Consider the following 26418-nt stretch of genomic DNA (forward strand, 5'->3'; position numbering starts at 1 on the left):
AAGTTTAAGTATTTTGTGCTGTTGAATGAAATATTAGTGACGCTATTTTTAAAGTCTCTTAGCAGAGATGCTGGAAGAGACTTAGATGGATCAATGCCTTACCAGCGAATCATGTTGACATTTAGCGGGCTAAGTACAACAGTGTGCAATTCTCATTTAATGCTGAAGGATAACAAGCCTACTTACAAATTTCATTCTAAGGAGGTATCTGCAATACTTGTGGATTGATAGATCAATCAACAATCCTTAAGGCAAACAAAACAGTAGAAGGGAAGGGAGAGTTCATTTGCCTCAACTCATGAATAGGAAATTTTAAGACACTAATGGATAGCTCTTGTTCAAGGATTTCCAATATGTGGCAGTTTAGATTCACTTAGTTTAGATTTATTAGCTCAGTAACATTTAAGTTTCCACAGACCTGCTCTTTGCTTTAAAAATACTTTTTTTTTTTTGCCAGTCTGTGTTTATACAAGAAATAACCAGTGCAACATTTTAGTACATATCCAAAAATACCTTTTTAGAGTGTCAATCCTTGGAATACTTTATGAATGCTCGTGTGTGACACACAGTTAAATGTGGCTGACACACCAAATTTGTTCAGTTTAATTATTAGAAAAATAAATGATTGTTCCTGATTTTCTAAAACCTCACACATTTTTCAAAAGAGTATTTGAAATCTCAACAGTCAGTTACAGTAACAGTCTCATTAAAGGTCAGCAGACTTATGTTCTTAAATTAGAACTTAAAAATCTATAGCTATTTGGATTTTTGTCCAGAATAAAAATAAAGCTCTTTCCAAATGTCATTTAATTTGCCTGATATTGAATTCTACTTGCATCTTCCTTTAGTATTCATAGGTTCATCTGAAGGCAGAACAAAGGGAAGATGACAAGAGAGGCCTACAAGATATTTATTACTACAGTAAATCTAATTTTCTAGGTTAATCTTGGACTCATGGAAATATGCAAGTGTGTTTCCCTAATGTCAAACTCCACATTTCATGGCCTAATATGGATCTGAGAGCAATTGCTTAGAGTGAATAAACTAAGAAGTGTCTGCTGGGAGCAACTTCTCAGTCTTCCCCGACCTCCATAAATGGAGGTTGACTCTTTTATAATGCTACCATATGCTCCCCTACTTTTCTCTTGCCCTTCTTTCAAGAAGTCACAAAGCTAAAGGTGTTAATGAGGAAAGGCTTAACTTATCGCACTGAGTTAGCTGCTTCTAATGGACATCAAATGCACTAGATTACCTGGAATACTTTTCATTTTTCTACTACCATTACAGGCAGTTCTCGTATTACTCACTTTTATGCCTCAATTAGATGCCTAAAGAGCCTTTGCGAAGGCTCCTTTGTGAACACCGTGGGAAGACACATGGGAGGGAAAAATCTTTTGCCTTCATTTCCCTGTTTAGCAGAATAAGGAACATCAACCATGCTTTTGGTCCTCAAACTCACACAAACATTTTATCTTACTCATTGACAACACTGAAAACTACTGGTAACTTTTAATAGCTTAGTCATTTTTAGAATAAGGACTCCAACCTGTATATTCATGAGGCCTCTCCAGTGAATCCTTATTTTGTTTAGAGAGCATTCTGAACATTAGTATCTATCAAAAAAAGTTAAACTATCAATTATTTGTTCCCTTTTTTACAATACTTTTCTATACAGCTTCCATGAAGGAAGAGGACTGGCTTTTTGAATTCTGTTTGGTTCAGCAGTCAGAAGTTGCAAGTAAAATTTTACTTGCTACTTTAGTTGCAAAAATAAAAACGTTACTGCTGCTTTGTAAGAATCTTATTTAGAAGAAATCATGGATAGGTGTTAGTTTTTTCCTGTGTACTGAAGAGAAACCAAAATGAAGATACTATTAATGTAAGATCTTATTAAGAAAAGCAAATATATTCTTATTTAAATTGGTGGGACTTAAACATTAAGTTTTCCAGAAGATATTTCCTAGATGTAGACACAAATTTCAGAAAGAGGCAAATAGAGCACTTTTCTGGTTTCTGATTTATTTTCAGTGATGGATTTGAAAGGTATATGTAGTTAATATTAATACCAAGCAAATATTCTTTAGGAGAGAGAAGAAATGTGGGTTTTACTTGCAGCTTCTGAGCCTGTCCAAAACACAAGAACATCTCCAGACTACAGACAATTAGAAAAGTTATTGTCCTTTTTTTAAACACGTTGAGAAACAAAGTCCAATTATATCCACTTCAGCAATCCGAAGTGTGTTTGCTTATGCAGCGCAGAACAGTGTGGTGCAGACTTATCCAAATTAATATTGTTCAAGTCACTATGAACAATTCATATGCTTTTAAACTAAGAAACAGTGAGTAGGCTGAGAAATCATTGAATATTTGGGTGGGAATAAATATACCCTTGACCCTTGAGATCTACATCAGTCAAAACACTGTTTCACATAGAGCACTGTTCTCCTGGGTACAGCCACGAATCTCCATTCCACCTTTGTTTTCTTAAAAATGGCAGTAGATTTCTCCAGTTAATATAGTATAAATAATATAATTTTTAAAAAAATAAAAATTAGAACTATTGTAGAGTTAACATAGTATTTCTTAGATTGAAGTCAAGATGGCACTCTTAATAGCATTGCTTGGCTGGCATAAATTAATAAAATAATATCTTTTTGAGAGTCATAACAATTGGCATGTTATTTCCATATATTCTAATTTATTAATTATTTTAAAAAGAATTATTAAAAGTGCCTACAAGATTTTATATTATTTTATATTATTTTATATTATTTTATATTATTGATATAAATATTTTAAGTATTTTGATATATTAGTAAAACAAGTACTGCATAACAAGAAAAAAAGAAACAGAATAGTATCTCATATTTTATGTATATATATCACTCTTTTAAAACAAACTTTCAATATATTACATTTACTTATAAATAACAACACATATGCTCTATTTTTAAATAAGTGAGGCTTTTTAGAGATGAATTCTTAATTCAAAACTTTACAAGGCTTGTGGGACTTTTTTGCATTGAATGTAGGAGTCTTTATATCAGTTATAGAACAGTATAGTTTTCAAAAATATTTTTTACTATAACTGATTCATTTTTTTCAAGTTAATGGGTCATGCATGTGTTTGCACTTTCAGGTATTCTCCACAGGACCAGATGGGGTTATTCAATATCCTCTTCAGCAGTCTTCCAGTCCTCCATTCCAGTGGAGAGATAATCAGTGGTGGGCAGATGTGAATGTTTACTGTAACAACATACAAGCCTATTTCCCATACAGAGCTCCCACATAACAAAAAGGTATAATTTGGCCATACATATATATATGTATATGTATATATGTATATGTACATATAATTACACACATATATGTATATAACTAACCTAAAAAAATGTTTATATTAATGAGATTGCCTGTGCTTCATGTTAGCCACATGCTTTATGTTACTCTGAATTTTTCCTAGCAGGTGCATTTAGAAGTGAGCAAGAAATGAGATGTGATTATATAATTCCCAACTATGTTTTTAATCCAGTCTATTATGTTTATGAAGACCTTTATAATCCTCTAGTCAGCACAAATAATATTAAAAAAACCCTTTCAAGAATAAAGACAATCTTTCACAAGTAATTCAGAGATACATTCAAGCTTTCCCAAAATAAGAAATAAAATCCCAATGTAGGTGATTGCTTTTTATTGAAGATTTATTTTTAAGTTTAATTTGGCTAAAATTATCACAAGAAAATCTTGGGCGCAGAATTCATTACCAGTTTAACTGATCATCATATTGCAGGTTCTTGTATTTCTGCAATTATTTATCAGTTATTGTACAAAAATAGACATTGAAAGATTAATAAACAAACTAGTTGAAGTGATATCTTCAAAGTGAGAAACTCTTTCTTGTACTACTTTTCTTCATTTTTAAGAAAAATTAGAAGCTTCCCGAATACTCAAGAGGCAATGTAGTTCAATAGTAGTATTTATCAGAATTCTGGCATTAAAGCAGATTTTATTCTGCCAAGTAATTTAGAAATTAAAAATAAAAAAATAAAAAAAAAAAAAAAAAAAACAAAAAAAAAAAAAAACAAAAAACCAAACAAAAATCCCCAAACCCAGAGAGTTTAGACAATCAACCTACTCAGTAACAGGTATGCTTATTTTCTGACTCATGTCCTGGGCTTGGACTGTCTCCTGAACTTTGGTCTTTATCTTCAGAGACAGTATACTTCAGTAGACCTTTCATGTGGAGGATAACCAAATACTGAGAACATTTAAATGGCATTTAAATTACTCCTGTTTTCCTCCCTTCTTCTCTTCCTTCCCAAAAGGTGCTTTGTTTTGTAGAAGTAATGTAAAATTATGAGGAAGATAATCCTTTCCTTTTTCTAAATAAATGGTAAAACTTTCGTAGCTTAAATGAGCTTCACTGAGCATCAAATGATCTATGTGTGAGATGGCACATTATCTCCTTGTACTTACAAAGGCAGAAGGCTATTTGCTGAGATTTTAACAGTCACTTCTAGCCATCTGATAACAGAAAGTAAATATAATTAATTCCATAAGTATGCATTTCTAAAAAAAATGAGTCTTTGGATTTTCTTACTAAAAATTAAGTTTTTATCATAACTCTCACTTTGCCTTGTATACTGACTATGATGGCAAAAAATGAAAAAAAAATCTTCCTTCCCATTCTATTTTTCTATTATTATTATGAAGCGGTATTTTTTGACGCATGTTAAAAAAGCCTGACAGAATGAAGGTTCTAAAAAAGAATAATCTTTTAGTTTTATGTGCTTGGAAGCCTGTTCCACTTTTTTGAGACTCCCTTGAAATAAAGATGATAGTTCTAGCAAAGAACAAGAAATTGATAGCAGAAATATTGTAGCACCACAGACTGAAAGAATGTATCATATCTGGAAAGAAACTGCATAAAAATATGCCATTTATCAAGGAAATGGAAATATGGAAAAATTCCACGTTTCATTCAGTTTGGGTTTGTTTTGGTTTTTTATCTATTCTATCTCATTTTCTATTTACAACAGAGTTAAGTCACATATAGGTTCTCTGACTAGATGTCTTCTTTTCACTGGAAACAAAATCTGACAGGTAGTCACAAAATGAAATTGCTAACAGAAAATGTCCTGGAATAAATTTTTGAAATAGAAAACAATAAATTGCCTAGATAATTTTGTATTCATCCACTAATTTTCTATGAAATATACAGCAATCTGCTTTGGTATAAGATGTTACTTAAATCATCTTTGGTATGAGAACAATGGACAGAAGCTACAGGTGTAACATCTTTAAAAAGAGGACTAGTCATTGTCTTACCTCCGTTAAAGGAACTTGGTATAAAAACAAAATAAGAACATGATTCATAGGCAAATGAACACATAAGTTAGATCTGGAAGTCTCAAACTGGCTTCTATGGAGGAAATCAGAGATTACAAGTTTTAGTAATGTAAAGGGATCAGGAACTATGTGAATATGATATAAGATATGCACTTTGTTTTCAAAAATACTTTTGTTAAGTTCTCCCCTCAGAGCCTCTGAAAGAACCCATTCTGTTTTAAAAGAAGAGGAAGATCTTTAATGAATTATTAATCAGCTGAAAGATTGGAATGGAAAAGGATTGAAATGTATGGTCATTTTTCATAATGAAGAGATCTCCACAGAGGCATCCCTGAACTGTGTGCTGGGTCTGTTGTTAATTATTTACCCAAGAAAAATGAGTATGGAAAATATTTTATTTAAATTATTAATGATAATCAAATCTAACCTGATCATAGCAGTATAAGAAAGATCTCATGCTTCTGAATGATAGAGTAATAAATTTGAATGTTATCAAAAGTAGATTAAATTCAGTGTTGATAAATGCAGAATCAAAGAGAGTAGGGAAGAATCACCAAGCATGGGAAATAATACGTTCTAAATTGACTAAAAATTGGCTATTACCACTTAGAAGAAAACTCTGGATTCATTGTGGATAATTTTATAATTATCCACAATATACAAATATAATCATCTATTGAACCACATGCCATAGATTTAAGATGCCGCAGAACAGACCTTGGAAGCATCTTACCCCTCCTTCTGTCTTTCCTGTATTGTGTATTCCTTTAGTAAGTCAGTTATTGGAAATGTCCTCCAACTCCACACTTCACAGATGTAAAATAAAGAGGCAGTTTTATATCATTTTATTGAATCAAACTTTCTCCAAGTCACCAGGAATATTTGTATGCAATGAAATTAGAAACAGACCTTAACAGAAAAACTAGTACACAGAATCTGTGCAAAGTTCCAGCAATCTGGGCAAATTCTGCCTCCATAAAAATGCACAGTAGAGACTTTATTAATACTCCTAAAGAAGAAGACAATTTGTCGTTGTCTGATTTACTTGTGGGAAAAATTGGTAGTATAGCTCTTGCAAAAGCTATAGTCTTATTCCTCAGTACAGCACAGTACATACTGCAGCCATTACATCGACTTAATAGGAAAGACTGACTTCAGACATTTGTCATGACCAACAATTTTATTATGTTTGCAGTTTATAAAGTACTATTTTCACAAGGCTATGACAGCAGTGCTGTGGAATGAGAAGAAAAAAGGGAGAAAAAAGGGAGAGAGAAAGGAAGGAAGAAGGGAAGATCATTTGTGAAGATGTTTCCTTTATTCGGAATACAACTCTCCTTTACACTGATGCTTGCCACACCTTGTAAGGTAAGGTGACCTGCATATGACAGTGCTGTAACCTACAGAGAAACTGGGGCATGGACAGGAAGCAAAGAAATGACAGACCAAAACAAAATGTTCCTCATTTCAGACCTTGAAGCTATTTCTGAGTTGAGGACTGGACACAAAAACATTGGATAGCCATCAATCACATTAGCTGAGCAGGAAATTATTAATATAGGACGACCAAACACAGCTTTAAGCAGCCTACTTGCAGCTGGCAGAACTTGGCATAAATGGATTACCTCATCTAGCTGTGATCAAATACTCTTGGTCTCAGGCATGATTCTCTAAGTGGATGTAAAATTTGTTGTTTTCGTTCATGACTTTGGGTTTTATTTTTAGTGGGACCACTGAAGCCAAGCAAAATGGTATAGTCAGTCAGAATTAACTGAAAACTAGTTCAACTGCTACTATTTAACTCCCACAATAAAACGGGGTTTGCAGACTTCAGCCTGAAATACATATTAATCGTTTTTCCCCTATTTGTTTTCCTTTAAAATACTTTCTGGAGGATAAAGGTTTTAACAATGCTTATTCCAAAATGCACTTATCCCTGAGTGATGATATTTTTAATTGACATCAGAAACATGCAAACTAAAAACACAAAGGCTTGCAAACATTTCATATGCTTCCCTGCTTGGTATTACTGAAGTAACCTTTTCCAAAGGTTAGAACTAACCTTTGGATGGTATTTTTTTGTCAAAAAAATGAAGGTTGACATTGAAGCTGGTTCTTATAACATGAAATATTCACAAATTACTTCAGTGCTTTTTTCTTTGTGCTAAAGAACTCCTTTCTAAACATTCTTATTCAGCAACTATCCTCTGCTATGTATTAAACTTTTATATCAGAGTTAAAGTTTTATAAGGTTTAAGGTTATAAAATATTAAGACAAGAGTTGAGCTTGTGATAAGTTCTGTTTAAAAGAGAGCAAGTGTATTTACCAGAAAGGAAAGAAATACACATTTTATTGCTTTAGTGCTTTACAGGGATGCTTTTCTGATGCTTTTTTTTTCTCATTTATTTATGATAAATTTATTTCTGGTCAATGAATAAGAGGAAGAAAAAAGAAAAAAACTTTTCAGTTCCAATGAAATGAAATTGTTACAAACTTTCTTTCAAAACTTTCAGTTAGTTAGACTTGGTCAATCTCAAAATTTTATTAGGCACTACTGGTCACAACAGATGAAATGCATTTTAGTCAATACTGGTAGCAGAACTGTCAATAGCTTTAGGCCCTCTAAGGTTGGGCCTCAATCCGAATACGTTGTTTGAACTCAAAAATGTTCGTCCAGTGTCTCTAAACAGTATCTCTACATGACATTCTTAATCCAGCTCTTAAGCACAGTTAAAAATAATTCAAATTCATGAATGCAGATGTTTCAGCAATGCTGCAATGTTAAAAAGTTTTGAGGGTTTTTTAATTCTCCATAGGTAAAAAAATGTGCATTGGACTGCAAATAACACTTTCAATTGCAAGAGTAGCTTTAAAAATTGTATTTACATTCTGAAATTTTCATTTCATATAAGCTTTTCTACTGTATAGAATTTTCATTGTAAAGTAGCTTATATAATTTTCTTTATATGTACTGTTTAATTCTTGTTTTCTATCTTCTGCATAGAACTTTCTGATTTACATTTTTATCCTAATGTGTTCTTTTATGTAGTAGTAGTTGTAATTTGAAGTAACACCACCTATATATGAAAGACAGCTAAAAATTATTCTTCTACCTTTAAAAGAATGTTTATTTTCTTTTAATTCATCCTTCTATCATTTTAGATAAGATGATGAGGCTTGGGCTTCCTTCCTGGTAATGAAAGCAAATTAGAAGGGTAGAATTCAGAATCTGCCTTGCTCCAGTATAGTCTCCATTTTTCTATTCATAGAGAATCTTTATGGAAACACAGAATGGGCAGCAGAGAAATCTAAGCACTTCTTAAGGATGATCTAATCCATACTACTGTAGCCATCTGACATATGCTAGCTGAGCCATGGCTTCAAGCACGTATTTCTCTTCATTGACTATAGAGCATAGGAAGACATGCCGAAATTGGTAATCTAAATGTAAATGGCTAAAATGAACTGAGATACTCTACCTCAATGACGATCTCACTCAAGAATTCTGATCCTGCTTCCCCTGTAGCACGAGAACCTCAAAATGCCTTTTCTTTACACATTACTGAAGTTTCAGTTTCTTTTACCAAAATGAATATTCTGCTTCATACTTGAAAATCTTCTAAGCAACAAAATAATAAACATCTGTAGACAATTCAGGTTTCATTCCAGATCAAGTCTTGGAACAAAGTGAATCCCTTCCAAGCACAGCTTCTTTCAGATAGCTTTTCAGGTCTGTGGATTCTAACCTAGATGTATATCAAGAATATTGGATACTATAAGACAACTAACATCTTTCATTCTTCTATTTTATTGAATAAAGTGAAACTCTTAAGATTTACAGCTTTTAGTCTTTGGATATGAGCACATGGTAGCAAGTTAAAAAGTTGACCTATCTTAAAATATTACTGTTTCTCTTCTGACATACAATAACTCTCCTTGCAAATGCTGCTAAACTGATGTAGCTATAAAGTAAAATGAATTAAACTGCCATGATACAGTAGCAGTTCACATTCTTCTCACAACTATCTTTTCCATTTGTTTTGTTTTATATTTTCTCAAATCTATTCTTTCAGCTAAAAAAACCCATTATACAGTAATTTATGGTCTATCACAAATTAAACTATTAGAGTTTCAACAATCAACAGCAGGAAGTTAGTTTTTAAGCATTACTTGACTGTTAACATTTTAATTAGAAGTTAAAATTCTCCTGCACACATGAAACATAAAAATGTAATAAAATCAAACAAATAATTCCAGAACTAGTCAGGCTTGATTCCTTAAAAACAAAATTTTTTTTCTTTGTGTCAAATTAGAACAAGATTTCCTGTTATCTCTTCAGAGACTTTGTTATCCTTCCACAAATTACTTTAGTGGGGATATATATGCTGTCATTTTCAAAAATGATTTACAAAACTTGTGTGAACATAATTGTTTTGGATACTTATTCTAACAAATAATTTTTTTTTTTACATTGTCATGTTTTAAACTCAGCCACCAACCAAACCCCACGCAGCCACTCGCTCACTCCCCTAGCAGCAGGATCAGGGAGAGAATCAGAAGCACAAAATGTAGAAAACTTGTGCGTTGAGATAAATACAGTTTAATGGGGAATGCGTAAGGAATCAACTGCCTGCATGTTTAGCACAGAAAATTTGGAAAAATTGTTGAGTTGTTTGGGACCTGATAATCCAATACACAAAAGTAATAGTAAGAAAAGTTACAGTAGTCTGAAGAGGCTTATTAAAAATCTAGTACTCTTCCTCTTGCTTGCATGCTATTTTTCCTAAATTTATTATTTATTGTCGTTCTAAGTATTGCTGTTTTAATCTCAGAAATTAATTTCTAATGCAATTTAGAGATTTAAAATTAAATGCCATTTTAAAAGGTCATAGAGCAGGGACAATACACAGCATGTAACAAAAAGTTTAGCAGAAGAATAATACTGCTTTTTTGCCCCTATTTAACATTTAACAAAAACAGTGTTTCTTTACCTAGAGGACAGTTGGGTGCTGGAACAGGTTCCTCAGGGAAGTGGTCACAGCACCAAGCCTGACAGAGTTCAAGAAGTGCTTGGATGATACTTTTGGGCATCTGGTGTGACTCTTGAGGATGGTCCTGTACAGGGCCAGGAGTTGGACACCATGATCCTCGTGGGTCCCTTCCAACTCAGCATATTCTGTGATTCTGTAATAATTTTCCAAAGTTCTAATAATGCAGTCAGAACCTGAATGATTTCATGAACAAGTTTACAAACTGCTAAATAAAGTCCTACTCAGCTCAAATCAACACATTCATTTGAATCACTTAGTATTAGTTTTTGTAACCCTCTTCAGGCCTTTTAACTATCTAATTATGTTCTATGAAACACACTTTTTTTTAAAATGAGACTGTAGGATTTTGTTCATATGCCATAGAGGATGCTTCAGTACTTTTGAAAATCTTAATTATTAATTTTAAATCAGTAAATGGTAGCAGTGGAATCACTTCTTTTCACTATTTTTTAATAAAACACTATTTTCTTACAAAAAATATTTTCATGGAAAATTGATGTACATCTCTGCTTTGTGTACAGAAAAGAAACTTCAGATCTTTTTTGACTGACCCATAGCACATTGAATTAGAACAGAATGATCAAATTGTATACACCAGGATTACTTTTTACTACTTTTAACACATTTTGGTTTTCATTAATTTTCAAACAAGACTGAAGAAATTTGCTGCAAGGACTCATTTAAAAAACTTAAAAATCAGACATTACATGAATTAGCATGAGATAAAGCAAATCAAGGACTGGGAAACAAAGGTTATGGCAAAAATGCACATAACCTTACAAGATTTTCTGAAATACTGTACAGCAAAGACAAGGCATGCAACACATTTACAGAAATAGTCATCAGGAACAACACCTGTTCTTGAGAAATCAATAATCTTTAAGTTAGATCAACTTTAGACTGAGTTTTGATAGTCTGAAACTTGTTTACTGTACATGACAAGAAGTTTGGTGCATTTTTTAACATATGTTTTCAGACAGTGTTCAGTTCCTGAAGAGAAAAATCTCTACAAAAGTGGTAAAGAAGTAATTACAACTGCTGTTTACTCTGATATGATGCTGGAATTCAATTTCTGACAGAAGGATTGCCTGTTATGGTAACAGTAAAGAATCTTAGAAAAATTAAATTTTACCTGCACTCAAAGGGGAACTGCACTTTTCTGAGCTCCACCAGAGTCTCCTCCAATGTGGTGTTTTTATTGAAAGGTAAAAAAGGCAATATAATTATTTGTAGGGTTTTTCCATGAAAAAAATGCAATAAATAATGAAAAATATTTTTTAAAAAGTATGTACAAATCAGTGAGGAAAGTCAGACCCATCTACTTGTCATTTCAATATGCTCAAACATGCAGATATATAAGTTTTATTACACTGTTGTGGCCCCAACAGCACAGTTTGCGACATATAGTCAAAACATGACATTTGAAAAGAGAGGCAGCAACACTTCCAGAAATTATTATTGTTTCATGTTTGTCTATCTAGATTTATATATACAGAAACATACAAATGTGCATATGTTGAAGATTCTTGCATCATTTAATGTAAAAAAGAGAAAAGATATATTGACATTTTGCTTCCATAATAGTACTTTCCTCAAAACTTTTAGCAGACAATGTTATCTGCATAAACTAGACAGAGAACCTATCATCTGCTTGTAGCAGAATGCACAAGCCATCTGTTGGACGGGTTTGTTTTTTCAACTGCTGTTTTCATATGCTAATATAAAAGCAAAACAAAATACAAATCCTGAAGTATAATGAGCTTTTCCTACAGTACAGTAATCTGTAGGAATTACAGAGTGGCTCTGTTTAGACTACATGAAAAGGGAAGAGAGAAGTTATTTGACTTCACCTTGCAAAATAACATATGCCTAGATACATCTCTGTTGTAATAGAACACTTAGACTGCAAGAGAAAAAAAAAAAAAAAAAGAAGTTCTTTCCAAGTTCTATTTTTGAGAGTAATTAAACTCACTATTTTTCAGTTTTCTGTATCTTGATTTTTTTGGACTGAAACTTTCCAAATGTTCTTGTCAGGCACAAAGGAATTAATTTCAACACCAAACCAAAGACTTAAGAAACATCTGTATGAGTTCTTAATCACCGAAATTTGGAAAGAAACCTTCCAACGATTTTCTCCTTCTGAAGTGAGCTTCTTGGACTAGAGTTCATAAAACAAGGCACATTCCTTCTTTTCTTAATTACTCTCTGCCTCTTTTTTGCTACATAATTCCCAATCACCACTATAAAGGAAGCAGGACATTTCAGACAGCAATTTCCTTGATTAGACAACCAGGTTTGATCCTGTGAGTTACACTCTTAATGCTTATGAGAGGATTAAGAGTCTAGTACATAAAAGGATCTTATTTCAACCCTCAGTTTTAGTAATGTTTGAAGCCTGTCATGAAAACAGTATCACCTGAAGAGAAATCGACCTAACAACTTACATGGTCGTGAGAGAGATGGCACAAGAGATTACTTAGTGCTATTAGGAAACTATACACAACTACTTTTAAGTCTTTATTTTGTATCTTATTCACTATCTGGAAAGAATAAACTTCATTGTATTTCCATAATCTTTTTAAGATAATGTAATGAGAAATATGACACTTAGTGGGATAATTGGGGACATAACAATGAAGTTCGTGCACAGAAAGGAACACACTAAATTTTACAAAATTAGAAGGAGTTTGAGGAACTAAACACACAAGCTTTCATTATGCACTTAAACTTCATTTTTTTAATGAGCATATGGATAAATATATTTTACTATAACATTTATTTGATGAAGAAATAGGGTCATGCCTTTAAGGACTCAGATTCAAAATAGCCAGTTTCAGTTTATAAATTTGCCCATGTAATTCAGTTATTTTGCTTCTGTCTTTAAAAAAAAAAGAAACAAATAAAAATAAACAAACAAATCCCCCAAAAACCCCACCACCAAAAACAAAACCCCCACAAGTAATAGTATTGGCATTTACTTTCAATTAGCATGATTTCTTTAAATGCTAAGCTTTTTAAGATAGGAATATGTGCTTTATGTTAAATGCCTAACATGATGGGGACTGATTTTGTTTATGAATAGTCATGAGATCTGGCACACCACAGTACTCCAATGGAAGAGCAAGATGAAGCCATAAAATGTAAAGAGAGGAGATACTTAAATTCTAATAGATATATTCAAAGATTGTTTTAAAAATTTTTCATGCCATATGAAAGGTTAGATTTTTTTTTAATCTTTGTCAGCATGAGCATGGGAAACCTTTTCACAGCAAGATACTGACTGACACTTTGTGAGAGACTATTTGATGTGCTTCTTTCTTCAAGGCAAAAGGATTGTCATGCTTAAACATGTTAGGGTTGACAGATATTTGACTAGCTTATTCTCATAATCCCAGATATCAAATAGTCCATACCCCTCCCAGGAAATCTGTTCCTGTATATCAGTATTTGTAAAATAAAATAAAGTTTCTTTCCTATGACAATCTTTTCTTGGTACAACATGTTTCCTAAAAGGATAGTGATTTTTTTTACTCAGAATTTCTTGAAACAATCCATATGTTTCTTGATTGTCCTAGACAATACAATGAAGCTGAGGCTCTACCAAAACTGAATAGAGAATAGGAATCTTGTTTTGTAGGCTATGTATCGGTTCATCTACTCCTGTGATTAAATTTTAGTAGCAGTATGGAATAGTTCATTCATATTTTGCTTGCTTTGTACTAAGCGTAACACTTCTGCAGAATGCTATCTAGACATTTGATCCTACTTGATACCTTTGCTGATTATTCTTATGACAGGATATCAAGTTATACTATTCCATATTCATTTTTCGAGAGGATTTTTTTTCCCCAAGATTATTGTGCATTCTAATTACCTTCTGTAACATATGGGTGAATCATCTAAGACTTTTTTCATCTTTATTTTTACGAAGCATATGCCTTATTTCATTCTTTAGTCCTTATTGACTAGAATGAAAGTACTGGGGGCAAAAGAAACATATGACGTATTCCTACTTATACAACTCCTGTTCTTAAATTTGCTTGTGAACGAGGCTTTCCTCTTCAATCCCTTTCATAGCAGTTTTCATAAATTCCATTTCCATACCAGACGAACAGTATACAGAAGCATTCACTTTCATCTACATTTCAATCCTCTCAAAAACTATTATATTTTCAAAAAAAAGTCATTAATCTTCAAATTAAAATAAGAGGGTCAAGATATACAAAAACTTAATTCAGGAGGATTAATTCATCAAATATGTTGGTGAAGGCATTGTTGATTAACAATAATTTATTGAAGCTTTTTCCATTAAAAAAATTTTCTGAATAGTACAGTAGTTTGAAGTTCTCATTGTCTATCAACAGAAGACTAAAAATATTTTAAAAAAAATTGTTCTCACTAGCTGAAAATATTGGGTTGTTTATTTCATATTGTTTACTTTCTTTTGTTTATTTCATACTGTTTACTTTCTTTCTCCCCTTCTTTCTCTTCTCTCCCTCTCTATTTTCAGTTTCTCATATATTTTGGAGTTGTCCTTACTATTGCTACTTTGGAGTGGAGGTGGTATTTGTTTTGGGGTATTTTTGTTCTGAACTTCAAATAATTGATAAAAAACTAGGTTATCTTTGTGGACAAGTTAATAATGAAAATTATGACAAAACAACCGGCAGAAGATAATTCAGCTTGCATAAATAGAGCCACGAGACACTACATACAGAAGGTTTACATTTAGCATGATTAGTACTATAAAATTCTACAATATAAATAATTTTGTAAAAATAGTCTTTCAGACATTCGAATGCAAACTATCATAATTTGATTGCTTGAATAAAAATATAGCAATGCATATGGAGATTAGCAGTGGATGGATTTATACTAATTTTACAGATTCCAGTTTGTAAGCAGAGAAATAACAAGGAATATGAGAAAAAGTGGTGAACCAGATCAGTCTGAAAGCTGATTAGTGATGCACCTGACTGGTCTAGAATATAAAAAGAACTTAGATCTCCATAGGCAGTCAGAAGTCTATCTAAGAACAGAAAGTCTCTTTACATATTTCTACATTCTATTTATAGGTATGAATCACACCACTGAAGAATCACTAGAAAGAATTAAGAGCCCAAATAGGGCTAGGACTACATTCTCCAAAGAGGGCATGCATGATTTTACTCGTTCAGATGAAAGGATCTTTTGTGATCCCTTATTTGATTTGGTTTTGTGTTCCTCTATGAGTTTTGCACAAAGTAACACTAAATAGCAGCAAAAAGACACCAAGGTCAAAACAATGATGCTTTTTCCATATGGTTAGAGTGAGAGGGAGGAAAAAACCCATGACAGACAAATAAACATGTTACAAAAGGTTGAATATTTTAATGTTGATAAGACATAGTAAATCAGAAAACCTGACTGATATAGTTAGAAAAAGAAAGAATGGTAGTTTATGCATTCCATGAATTAAGCCTTTATTAGACAATAAGAACATCAGTGACTTATTAAACTCAGACAATCAATTCAGTTTGACAAAGATTGTTAGTTCAGATTCAAAAAATAATTTTTAAGTTTTGAAAAAGACATTTCTCTCCTTCAAATTTATTTTGAGATAATGGTAAAGGCCAAAATATAAAATCTCCTATTTTCAACCAGATCTAATATTACATGTTTCACTTCTAACATTAAATTTTAACATAATAAGTTGAAGCAAATCAGTGCAAACTTTGGAACACATACCACATTGAACCAAGTCTTAATTCTCTCTGTGTTTTTCTGTCAGTTTGTTTCTGAGAATTAAATACTCACCCTCATCCTTTATTTTCCATTTTATTTCATTAATTAAAATTGATATTTTTCATGGGTCAGGTAGAACAGATGAAAATTCAGTCAAAATGGAAATCTAGAGATGAGATGTGCCTAGGCGAGTAGAAGAATGGATTCTGGACCCTAACTGCTAGAAAAGGTGTTTGTGACAGCCAAAATCTGGCAACGAAATATGCAGTAAAGGACTGAAGAGTGAAGAAGTAGGAGGTATGATTACAATGGTCTAAACTTACAGTAATCCTCACCATTGCTAGTACTTCAATTCAAGACTTCAGCTGTAAATAGGAGATATGGAGTGAACAACTTGATATAAACCTAAAATATGTATTGAAACTTCCAGGAAAATTTTAACATGAATTTTGGAGAAACTTACTTTGTTTTGTTTATTATGCAGCAAAATGTTTTCACTTATTATTTTGTAATAAGTTAAAAGAGTATTTTCAAAGTGTAAATTATAATAATGTTTTAGCTTATTACTACAGTTAAAATTAACATTTTCAAAAATTTTGAAATAAAATATTTAAAATACCAATGGAAAACATCTAAACAAAATTATGAGCTTTAGTAAAACTCTTACCAAAAAATAATAATATTTTAGATTTGTGTTTGTCTTAAATTATCATTAAGTTATAATTTTTTGAAATAAAAATCAGAAATTTTAGGTACTGCTGAAATTATATTTTTGGTAAAGTTTGGTTTGGGGGATTATGGGGATCTTTTTTTCCATATTACTAGGGATGACTACACAGTTACTTATCTTTCTGTGGAAGTTGCAGCAGTTCTCAACTTTTTACAGGATAAATTTCCTTTATGAAACTTTTAATAACACCTAGTTATTTCCCTAGTGTAAACAGTTTATTTTAGGTCATTAATCCTGTATTCTAAAAAAATTGTTCAAATAACACCAGGAAACTCTTTTACTATGAAATTCTGCTGAAATATCATAGAATAATATTTAAGGAGCAGTTTTCACCTAAAAAATGCAAGCTTGAGATATAAAAAGAAAGAGTAAACTCTTAAACCACTTGCAACAGGATATAAAAAAATACTTGTCACAAGGATAAGAAGTAGCTGCTAGAAAGCAATGATCATGTGCAAAGAATATGTTAACCTATATGTATCAGCACCATTCTTATGAATTTAACAGATTCCAACAACATGCTACAACTTTTCTTCATGAATAATATTTAAGTGAACTTCACAGAATCACAGAATCAACTAGGTTGGGAAAGACCTCTGAGATCATTGAGTCCAATCTATGACCTAACTCCACCTTGTCAATTAGATCATAGCACCAAGTGGCACATCCGTTCTTTCCTTAAACACCTCCAGGGACCATGACTCCACCATCACTGCTCTCAAAAATATTATAGAGGATTTATTATAACTGTGTAGAAATCTACAGATTAAAAGTATCTGTGTATAAATATATAAATTATATACATATATGCACTTTATATATATATTTATATATATAATGATGTTTATATAAATAGAGAAATGCAGATAATACATATCTATTTGTGCACATACAGACCTACATATTTCCCTAGTATTATTATTCCAGAACTGGTTTTATCGAGGGGGGGAAAAAATATATTCAAGCCAACAGTATTTTTGGAGGCTTATCTATAAAGATTCAGTATCAATTGGATTTTACAAAGATAGCTATTCTTCTCTCTACTTGCTTTCACTTTTACTATGAAAAGGACGAACAGCATTTCCCTTTACTAATGATCTTTGATGTAACCCTTAAGAGAACCATACTTTTAGAGGTATTTTAATGATCTAATCACTCTCTGTGCAACTGATATTTCCACTGCCAAATCTTTTCTTCATGTTGAATTTTTTGGAAATATTCCTGTAAAACAGTGTAAGTATTTCTGAAAATAAGTCCAGAAGAAAAAAAACATTGGTTTTGTCAATGTTTAAAGTACACGGATAACAACAACCAAAAAACCTGTCAAGTATTGCTTTCTAGTGCATTTAATGGGCCCATGTTCTGGAGCAGCATCCATACTTTTATTGAGATAATAGATATGATCTTTACTAAGATAGATATGATCTTTACTACACTATGAAAATGTACCAAGATTCAATTAATGCTATCCTTTTATTCTACCCTTTTAGAACGGTTTGAATTTGCAATGTAGACTTCAAATGATGTTCATTTTCTCAAATTTAATTGAATATTAAACATTTAAATTGAACATTTAAAAACCTCAACTAGCCACTTTAGACTACTGTTACACTCAATGAAGAAAAATAGGCACGTCTGGAAGATAATTCACCTTATTCTGCATCTAAGAAAGAAAGGAGATAAATCCCCATCAAGGACTGAACAAATTACTCAAACTAGTGTCTTGCTGACCCATTAAATATAGCAAATAGTACCATCAACTTGGCAGCAGCTGATGAAACAGGTCAGAGAACAAAGTAAAACTGGGAGCTGAGGTGATTCTGTTAAAACTGACAAAGGAGCTACAGGAAGGTGCAAATGATAGTGAAATTCAAAGATTAGAAAATAGAAACAGAATGAGCAGTCCAAGAAGCTGCTAATGAACTAGGCGAAATTTGACTTTATTTTTGGTAGGATCTAGGACAAGATATGGGAAGGAATGGACAGTAAATAACCTCCTGAGTAAATCAACAAGGCAGATTGTAAGAGAAGTCAGTAAAATCTAGTAACACTGGGTGAGGTACCCAGAATTTGAATAAGGCAGTCAGGAATCCTCTGAGACTATGGAAAGGAGAAAAAAAGCTACAATAAGATCCAGAAGGAGGACACAAACTCAATACAAAAAGAGCATAAAGAGGATGTAACAAAAGAAAGTTTGGTAACACTAAGTAGAAAATATATGACTCATTGCTTGTCACTAGAATCCCAAACGCAGCAGAAGACTCTGAAGACTTGCCATCCCTTCAGTTGTTGAATTCATTAGTCTTTCTTCAGAGAGATGATGCAATCATCATTGTAATTGTCCACATAAAAATTGCCATCAATTATTCTATCAGTTAAGTGGCAATGGGGTATACAGTGAATCCTCAAGTTTCAGTCCTGCATCCACGTGGTGGACAAAAGAAATGACAGCGCATAAAGTTACTTGTGTGTTCTTCTGCTTCTTTTGTTAGAAAAAAAAAAAAACAAATAAAAGAACAAACAAAGGCGCTAAACACCCAGATTTAGAAATGTTGTTCTAGGAGTAGCAAAGCCAGACTTTACAGTGAGGAAATTCTAGACCTAGATTTTCCTTGTAATTTAGTTAATGCCATCCACATATATATATACAGTCTCTAGCTATGTGATCTTGCACTATTTTTATCACCAGATTATTTTGCATCCCATGCACAGAACATAGATCCTCTGAGAATGAATAAGAACTTCGGAGGAGACAGGTCTGTGGCCTGTGTCGTGTAGGAACCTTGCCTCTTTTGTTGTGAAAGTTAAAAATATAAAAGCATAAAAGTTATATAACCATTGTTAAAAGTTTCATAATCAAGTCAAAAAAGAAATTAATTATTCTCTTCTGATTCCATAACCTAGAAATGTGGAGTTGTGTGATCTATATTCCACCCTGAGCATTAAATTACATTCTTTACAAAGCCTTCTATATGAGATAGCCAAGTTAATGGAAAACATAAGCACCTATAAATTTTACTTCTTTAGTACTTAATTTTAGGATCTAGCTATCACAGCAGAAGCCATGGTTCCAATTTGGATAGCACCTCAGAAAGGCCATAGCCATGATCATTGGTGAAAATATTTAAAGATGTGAGAGCTCACAGGATAGACTAAGACATAAGGAAAGTATCTTGATTCCTCTCTTTTTGTAAGCTCAGGTACCAAGATCAAAGCTGTAAATGGGAAGCCCCACTTACTTAGAAACCAGAGACGGAAATCCTCTCTTGAGTCTAGATACATATGCAATAGTACATTAAGTACTTAAGTTGCAAATTTTGATGATAATTTTATCTACATTTTCTGAATTGACCACAATATTTTCTCATTAAATTAGAAAGCTGCATTGAGATTATTGCTTATCCTGACAGGTTTCAAATTCATAACTTTGTACAGCAGTATGCTAACCACAAAGTTGTAGGTTGCTAGGAGAAAAGAAGGAAGACATGAAAGTGGGAAAGACTAATGGGCAAAAACCATCAAAACAGGATTTGTGCGCTCAGAACAGAAAGATACAAAAGAACTGCTTATACAAAAGCTTTGATACTATATTTTACACATGCAAATTTTTATGTTTCTGATTCTACCCTGATCGTTATCATTTCTTATCAAATAATGATTTAATTTAAATAAATAGTTTTGAGCATGGAGACTTGTAAACTAAATTTCTCAGTTAATGTTTGAATTACAAAATCGTGCCCTCACTTATTAACCTTCTGGATTCCCACTAATACTGAATTTTTTACTTCACGGTGACAAACTCAAGAGAAACAGCGTAAGATGCTTTCCTCATGATTTTTTCTCGTGAAGCAAAATTTGAGTGTGAGACTCTGCTGTGTGAGGAGGCCACAGTACTCAGCCCTTTCACTTCTTCCTTTATGGTTGCTAATGGTGGAAGGATTTGCCATCTTCTTTCAGAAGCTGTACTTTCAAATTCTTGTATGTTTTATGAAAGAATTTTGCATCTTCATGTGGGTTAGGCATTATCTTAGCACACCCCTCTTGGAGCTGTTTCTTAAAGAAAATGTTAATTGAATCCCATGTTCCCCATTCTTCCTGCACACAACCAGAGGAGTCTGGGACTGGTTTGCAGAAGGGCTCATAATTTATGGGTACAACAGAGAACATAGAAAGCAGTAGAAGAAAAATGCTATATGCTCTGAAACCAGTCAATTATTTCTTTCTTACTTTTATTTCTCTTTCTGGTTTACCCCCTATTGTAAAATAGGGCTGTTGTAAAGATAAACCTGTTACTAGTCTGTGAAGCACATACTGAGTGTAGTGGCGAACAGTCCTGAGGGCTCCTGAGTAATTACATCTTCACAGGATTTGGACAATGTAAATCAAGCAAAACATGCTACCATTCACTGAGGAGGGAGGGATTAAAATACTGACTCTTTGCTTATTAGGTGAATACCATTCATGTGGAGGGTTAATTGACACGTCATGTAAAAAAAGCTATTGTGATCATGTAAGGTCTCCATTATAAACTGAGAGGATACCTGATGGCTATATAGCAAATCTTCAAACAGGTGTTTTCCAAGCATTTTGTGGATGATTTATAAATCTTAATTATAAATTCATTTTACAGACTTTTTTCCTAACAGCTTTGTCTTAGAAAATGAAGATCAAAACAGAATCTGTTTAATTATCCACTGCAGCTATTGACAATTTTGTCAGACCACCTCTAACGAATTTGATATGCATGTTTTCAAGCAATTTCAAACAATCAAACAGTGTTTAAACACTAATTGCTAACTCTAAAGTATTTTTTTTGTTTTTATGGATACAATATGGAATATAGAACAATTAGGCAAGTACTTTTTAATGTGCATGGTCTAACCCTTCAGTCTTCTTAATGCCAACGGGACTATTCACATAACCTTAAGCATATATGTACCTGCACAATTGACATGATAGGATGTTCTTCAGAAGCATGCAAAAACTCCAAATCAATAAAGTAGAATGTGCTTATTATTATACAGCCACAATCTCTCATTAAATAAATTCCACAATATCTAATAGAATATTAAAATTAAAATTAAGATTTCAAGATCATTCAGCTTAGTGTTTAACTTAAATGTGAAAACAATAACTAAATATGCAAAAAACCCACCAAAACCAGAAATTCTGCATATAAGATGAGCTGAAAAAAGGATTCCAGTACAAAATTCAAGCTGAGGGGAGCAACTGGGAAAAATAAAAACAAACAAACAAAACATTAAAGAGAAACCAAAACAGAACAAAAATAAACAAACAAAAACAAAACAGACAAGCAAAAAACCAACCAAAACTCCTTTGGGGTACAAGGATATCAAGATCCCAAGTAGGTAATAAAACAAAAAAAGTAGTTTTCTCTTGTGCATACATATCAATAGTAGATATAACAAAAAATTATTAATCGTAAGCATAAAATCAAAGCCAGTTTGTCAACCTGCTCCTGAGGTTGACCTACCACTGGGAACCTAGCTAATATTGCCCAGAGACCTCTTGTTCACAACATTTGAAATAATGTCGACATGGTCTATATTGGATCATAATCAAATGTTGAATTCTCAACATTTTCACATAACAAAAATATTGTTTTCCAAACAGTCCCAAAATATTAAAGTAGTTGTTAAATATGTGTAGGACAAAATACTATGGAAATTTAGGAGTTATCAATTTTACACTCTCTGTGCCAAAAATCCAGGTATATGCCTACTCATCTGTTTATGTATATGATAGTATCTTTCATTCAGGACTGAACAGTAGTTTACATATTCTATAGTCACAGTGACATAAAGAAGTTGGCACCATTGATAAAAAGACTAATCTCTACAGGAGTGAGACATAACCTGACAGGGCAGTAGAAAATTGTTGGCCCACAGAACTTTCAAGCACAGCACTGCTTTTGCAGAACCTGACTGCTTCTTGTCACAGCATTCAAAGTTCGTACAGGTTCTATGATGGAGAAACAGAAAAGCAAGCCTTAGACTCTAAAACTATCCTAAACATTTCCATATCTTGAAAGGAGGCACTTTCATTAACAATAAAATTGTCTCTCCTGACTTAGTTATTTTAAATCTGAACAAATTTTAGCATGTTCCTTCAAAAGAACTACGATGTCTAGACGTGTTGTTTCAGTAGCAATGAATGAAGAACATGGAATAAACTGATTATTAAAATCAAAAGCAGTAAGAGCAGTAATCAGATACATATTGTCACAGAGTACACACATTCTAGCAAGTCAACTTTTATGGACAAATCAAGTAGTGCCATCAAAACTCAGTAAGCTTCTGCCAGTATGCAGATCTCTACAGATTCTCAGATCAGTGACACACCTGATATAAAGTCCATAGAATGAAATTATATTTGTACTAGGTTTTAACCTCTTCTATTCAGTTCAGAAACCTTGAAGGGATATTTTAGGGGGTTTTTTTATGTCTTTATAGTGCATCTCAATAACAATTTGTATTGAATCCTTTTTGTTGCTCAAAATAATTTTCAATGTTCATAAAAACTTCAGTATTGTTTTTCCTTTAAAAATACACCCTAAGTCACTTATCAGCCATTCCACATGTTTAAATTAGGTAGCTCCTATGAAACAAACTATGCTAACTAGCAAAACAATAAAGAGATTCAAGGAGAGAATATATGCTTTGGGAGGTCTCTGAAAAAGCTTAAAATACTAAAATTTACATGTACATGTACGTTTATCTACAACCGTATTAATTCAAACATATGCAGAGTGCTGCCTCTCCATCTAATAAAATATTTAATACTTTATGTTTTACTTTCAATATGAAGAATACAAATAACTTTTCTTCATTTCTGTTTGGAAACAGAACTGTACATTTTTTTCTATAGTTTAAAAGAAAAAAAAAGTCAAGAGAAATTAAATTGAAGCAATTTTAACCATGGGGAAGTGGGGGCAAGCGGAGTTAAAGCAATGAATCATTTTACCCTCAGGACTATCTGAATCAGAGTGTTTCTGAAAACTCTATGTTAGCTACATTTCCTTCTTCTAATGATTTTAATTTCTTTTTCAGCTGGGGGCGAGGAGGGCAGGATTGACAAAGAAAAGCAATTCAACATTAACAGATTCGTATGAAACTCAAGAATCTGTATGTGTCTTGCTTGCTCTTACATCTTCTCAGGTGTCACTCGGTTGATGATTTGTAAAACTAATTCTTATTTTTCTCTGATGTAGGCTGTAACACGGTTTAGTCACCGAGTTCCAGGAAAGCGAACGTTTTTACTTTTGAGCTTTCATCTGGCATCCCCCAATACTCTGAACAATATCACCTCCCCGCTAGCCTTTCAATGAACTTCTGAGAAAGTTGGGTAGCGACGATCCCCAGCGCGGGGCGCCGGCTTTGAGAGGCTCTCGGGCCACCTCGCGGGCAGGGACAGCCCAGGAGCCGGGACGAAGACAGGGGCAGGTCAGGGGCAGTCGCAGGCCGGGGCAGGGGCAAGGCCAGGGGTAGCATCCCTGGACCGCGGCACCTTGGCCATGAGGCTGGCCGGTCTCTCCCGGGACCTTCGGGCAGCCCCCCAGCTGCCCTTCCCGCGCCGCAGGGCGCCCCTCCACCCCTAAACCCTGCCAGTTCAAACGGAGGAACTTCCCTTCCGTCCCCAACCTCCCCGCACCCTCCCGCCACAACGCCAGCACCCCGGCCCGACCGCGCCCCCGCCCCGTCAATGCTCCCGCGGCCGCGGGCCCGCCCCCACGGCCGGAGGGCGATGACCCCCCGCGGACCGACCGCGCAGGTGGCGCTGGAGCCGCCGCGGTCCTACCTGTGTCCGCATCCGTCACCTGTTGCTCGGCCGCCTCCATCCGCGCAGCCCCCCGGTGCCTCCTCGCGCTCCGGCGGCGCCAGGGGCTTCTCGGGCTCGCAGGCCACCTCCATCCCGCCGGGCACCGCCTCCGCCTCCTCCTCCTCCAGGGACTCCACGTAGAAGACGGTGCGAGGCGGTGGCGGTCCCGGCCCGTGCCCCGTGGCCGGCCGGCCGCCGGCGGGCAGCAGAGTCCCGTTGGGCGGGCTGGCCGTGGTGGCCGCCGAGGAGGAGGAGGCGGATTTCTTCCAGAAGACGCCGTTGCCTCTCTCCTGGCTCTTCAGCAGGCGGCTCTGGCTCGGTCCCCAGTGCTCGAAGCTGCTGTCGGGCGGCAGGCAGCCGCCCCCCGCCGGGCCTCCCGCCGGCGAGGGGTGGCTGAACAGTTTCCAGCGGAGGCGCAGGATGTGCTTCACGTCGAAGTCTTTCCTGCTGGAGCCGGACATGGTGCCGCGGCGGGCGGGGGACGGGCGCGGGCTGAGGCGGGACTCACGGCGGCCAAGCAGGGCCAGGCGGCGGCGGTGGCGGGATCGCGGGGCGGCCCCGCTCCCGGCAGCGGCGGCGGCGGCGGCTCCTCCGGGCAGCGCTGCGCTTGTAGGGCGAGGGGTGTCAGCCGCCGGGAGGAGAGAGATGCGCGCACACACCCGTGCAGAGAGAGAGGGAGGATGGATGGATAGAGCCAAGAGGAGGTAGAGACACCCAGCAGGGAAGGGAGAAAGAGAGAGAGGGAGAGATGTCCAGAGCTGACGAGAATTGCACGGAGATCAGTGGAAAGGGGAGGAGAAAGAGGCAGACATGAGAGACACCTCTCAGGGGAGACGGGCACTTGCGAGGGAAGTGTGGGTGAGGGAGGCTGCGACAACGCTCTAGTCTGATTAACGGGAGGGCGAGCTACAGCCCGGAGAGGAGCGGCGGCGGCGGCGGCAGCAACAGCGGGAGGCAGGTGGCACTTCCTCAGTCTCCGAGATCTCCGTGACCGAGTGCAGCCAGACAGGAAAAAGTCACTTGGAAGCCTCTCTTTACCTCCCACCTTCCCATCCTATTTCTCTGGGGAGTCCCATGCCTGCCGTTATCTGGGATGGCAAAGCCTGAGAGCTGGCACAGGGAGAAATCGGGGCTCTTTTATATACGCTGTACGTAGGAGGGAAGAAAAAAAAAATCCCGCCCGTGAGGCTGTCAAGGTCCTCAGTATGTACAAATTTCTGTCTATCTCGGCTCCTCTCAGCAAGCCGCCCCCTCCCCTGCATGTGACGCAGTTGTGCGCTGGGGCCATCAGTGTGAAGAGGCAGAGAGGAAAAGAAATGCTTCATGCTTCCTCGTGCAAGTAAGTCGGCAGGTCACGAACTATCCCTCACAGTCTCCTTCTCCTCTCTCCGGTGCAGGTCTCTTCACCTTGGTATTTTGGTTCTGAGATCACTCTGTATTACTGGGAACAAAATAAAGTGAAACGACAAATGGATCAGCAGCAGTAAATGCAAAAATGCGAATCATAGGAGTAGAGACGTAATAGACTGCATGCAGACTGGATAAGGTTACAGGTTAACGATTTATTCTGCAGGCTCCGTTCATTAGCCTGTTGGCTTAGTGTTGCTGTACCAGTAGAAAACATTGGCTAGAGGGACAGTGTGTCAAGCAGAAATAGCACTACACATCTGCTTCTTACCTTTTATATCTGCTTTTAATGCAGTCTGACAGTGTTAAACCCAAGG

The 26418-nt window shown here is 35.3% G+C and overlaps 1 protein-coding gene across 2 annotated transcripts in view; it reads right to left on the bottom strand.

The window, feature by feature from the left end:
* The window catches only part of KLHL1 (kelch like family member 1), a 198107-nt gene extending 172232 nt beyond the window's left edge, over positions 1-25875 (bottom strand). Inside the window, exon 1 of one of the 2 annotated variants that reach the window (XM_064645854.1) lies at positions 24674-25875. In XM_064645854.1, the coding sequence (XP_064501924.1) occupies positions 24674-25155 (482 nt within the window). In that variant the 5' untranslated portion in view covers positions 25156-25875. The remainder of the gene's footprint in view (positions 1-24673) is intronic. The other variant, XM_064645853.1, reaches the window with a different exon arrangement.
* Positions 25876-26418: the final 543 nt, after the last annotated feature.

The sequence above is a fragment of the Pseudopipra pipra genome, chromosome 2, assembly GCF_036250125.1.
Source record: "Pseudopipra pipra isolate bDixPip1 chromosome 2, bDixPip1.hap1, whole genome shotgun sequence".
Lineage (NCBI taxonomy): Eukaryota > Metazoa > Chordata > Aves > Passeriformes > Pipridae > Pseudopipra > Pseudopipra pipra.